At 40.0% G+C, this 2,597-nt stretch overlaps 1 protein-coding gene across 1 annotated transcript in view; it reads left to right on the top strand.

The window, feature by feature from the left end:
- Positions 1 to 2,597, top strand: part of ZCCHC10 (zinc finger CCHC-type containing 10) — a 31,189-nt gene that overhangs the window by 21,086 nt on the left and 7,506 nt on the right. Inside the window, 2 exon segments of the mRNA XM_017871990.1 lie at positions 422 to 492; positions 495 to 582. Of these exon segments, the coding sequence (XP_017727479.1) occupies positions 422 to 492; positions 495 to 582 (159 nt within the window).

Genomic DNA, 2,597 nt, shown 5'->3' on the forward strand with positions numbered 1-2,597 from the left:
CTCGATCTCCTGACCTAGTGATCCGCCTGCCTCAGCCTCCCAAAGTGCTGGGATTACAGGCATGAGCCACCGTGCCTGGCCGGAAACTCCTATTTTAAAACCATCACATCTTGTGAGATTTATTCACTATCACGAGAACAGCCCAGGAAAGACTTGCCCCTATGATTAAGTTACCTCCCACCAGGTTTCTTCCACAACATGTGGGAATTCAATATGAGATTTGGATAGGGACACAGCCAAACCATATCATTACACTTATTAGACTTGTATTCAATCTCACATAATATAAAGGGTAAAATGTTTATTTTGTGAATTGGACCATAGGAGTAAACATAATTTTATTCTTCATATTTTTTATAGTTCTCAGCGTGAAAGTCACAAGATAGAATTTTGAGGCTTGTATTCTACTTTTGTTCTGTAGTGAAGCAAATAAGCAACACGTAAGATGTCAGAAATGCTTGGAATTTGGACATTGGACTTACGAATGCACAGGAAAAGAAAATACCTACACAGGCCCTCAAGGACAGCAGAACTAAAGAAAGCTTTAAAAGAAAAAGAAAACAGATTATTATTACAGCAAAGGTAGGTTTACATGTGGTATACAAAGGAATTTTTTTAAATGTGTATTTATAGACTTTATTAAAGGACCAAACATTTAATGGTGGTTCTCCAGATTTTAATTATAATGTTAGTGATGTTTAATGGATGCTTACTATGTGCCAAGCACTATTCTAGGGTCTTTATAAGTATTAGCTTATTTAAAACTGATATCTACACTATTAAGGTGGGTAGTATTATTGTCTTCATTTTACATACGAAGAACCTAAAGCAAGGAGATGTTGAATAACTTACTCATTGTCATGCAGCTAGTAAGAAGAAAAAGTATGTGTTAAAGCATGCAGCCTGTCCCCCAGGTTCATGGTCTTCATCATTCTGCCTTATTGCCTCAACTGTCAATGAAATGACAGTTGAATTAAGAGATTGATTGTATGAACTGACATGGAAAGCTATCCAAGAAGTATCAGGTATATTAAATAAGGTAGAGAACAGAATATATAATATGCTATGATTTATGTTTATAAAAAGAAGAATTGGCTGGGCACAGTGGCTCACACCTGTAATCCCAACACTTTGGGAGGCTGAGGCGGGCAGATCACATGAGTCCAGTAGTTTGAGACCATCCTGGCCAACATAGTGAAATCCCATCTCTATTAAAAATACAAAAATTAGCCGGGCATGGTGGCAGGTACCTGTAATCCCAGCTATTCAGGAGGCTGAGGCAAGAGAATCACTTGAACCTGGGTAGTGGAGGTTTTGGTGAGCTGAGGTCGTGCCACTGCATTCCAGACTGGGCGACAGAGCGAGACTCTGTCTCAAAAAAAAAAAAGGCAGCATCTTCGTAAGGGCTGTTAGCTATATAATAGTGTCTTAAGTATTTAGACTTTCAAGGCAGCAGTCTTCCAATTTGTGGACATGAAAGTTCTTCAAGAGTTATGCAGGAACAGATAACCAATACTAGATTATCAACATTCATGTACAATTCTTCCTAAAACAAATCTGGATGAGAACTTGCCTACTGGTCTCCTTTTCTACTTCCCCTTTTCTAATGATGCTTCTCTAATCTCATAAAAGAAAGGTATACCTCTCACCCATCTCTAACATACCTTAGTGTATTGTCCTCATGTATGAAAACCTAGACGGTTTTTCAGAATGGTGGTGTTTGTGCTGAGAAAGTGAATGGTCATAATAGTTTTGTTTGTTTGTTCATTTGTTTTGAGACAGGGTCTCACTATGTCACCCAGGCTGGAGTGCAGTCTCATCTCACTGCAACCTCCACCTCCTGGGTTCAAGTAATTCTCCCACCTCAGCCTCCCAAGTAGCTGAGACTTCAGGTGCCCACCACCACGCCTGGCTAATGTTTTGTATTTTTGGTAGAGATGGGATTTTGCCATGTTGCCCGGGTGGTCTCAAACTCCTGAGCTCAAGCAGTCCACCCACCTCAGCCTCCCAAAGTGCTGGGATTATAGAGGTGAGCCACCGTGCCCAGCTGGCCATAATTTTTGAGAATAAAAATTTTTTTTTTGAGTCAGAGTCTCGCTGTGCCACCCAGGCTGGAGTGCAGTGGTACGATCTCAGCTCACTTCAACCTCTGCCTCCCAGGTTCAAGTGATTGTGTCTCAGCCTCCAGAGTAGTTGGGAGTACAGGCATGTGCCACCACACCCAGCTAATTTTTTGTAATTTTAATAGAGACAGGGTTTCACCATGTTAGCCAGGATGGTCTTGATCTCCTGACCTCATGATCCACCCACCTCAGCCTCCCAAAGTACTGGGATTACAGGCGTGAGCCAACGTACCCAGCCAAGAGTAAATTCTTTTTTAAGGTTTTTTCCTAAACAAAATTGAAGAGGACCTAATTGAATTGTCAAAAAATATATTTTAATGGTGTATTATTATGTGACTTGTGGAATATAACAGATGGAATGCAGAGAATTGAGTGATAGGGAAGTAACAAGTCTTTCCGTTCCAATCAATCTATTTAGATTAGGGTTTCTCTAGGTTAAATATGTAACCCTTTTTTTTTTTTTTTTTTTTTTTT

This window comes from Rhinopithecus bieti, unplaced genomic scaffold (assembly GCF_001698545.2).
Source record: "Rhinopithecus bieti isolate Rb0 unplaced genomic scaffold, ASM169854v2 scaffold_5889, whole genome shotgun sequence".
Taxonomy (NCBI): Eukaryota; Metazoa; Chordata; class Mammalia; order Primates; family Cercopithecidae; genus Rhinopithecus; species Rhinopithecus bieti.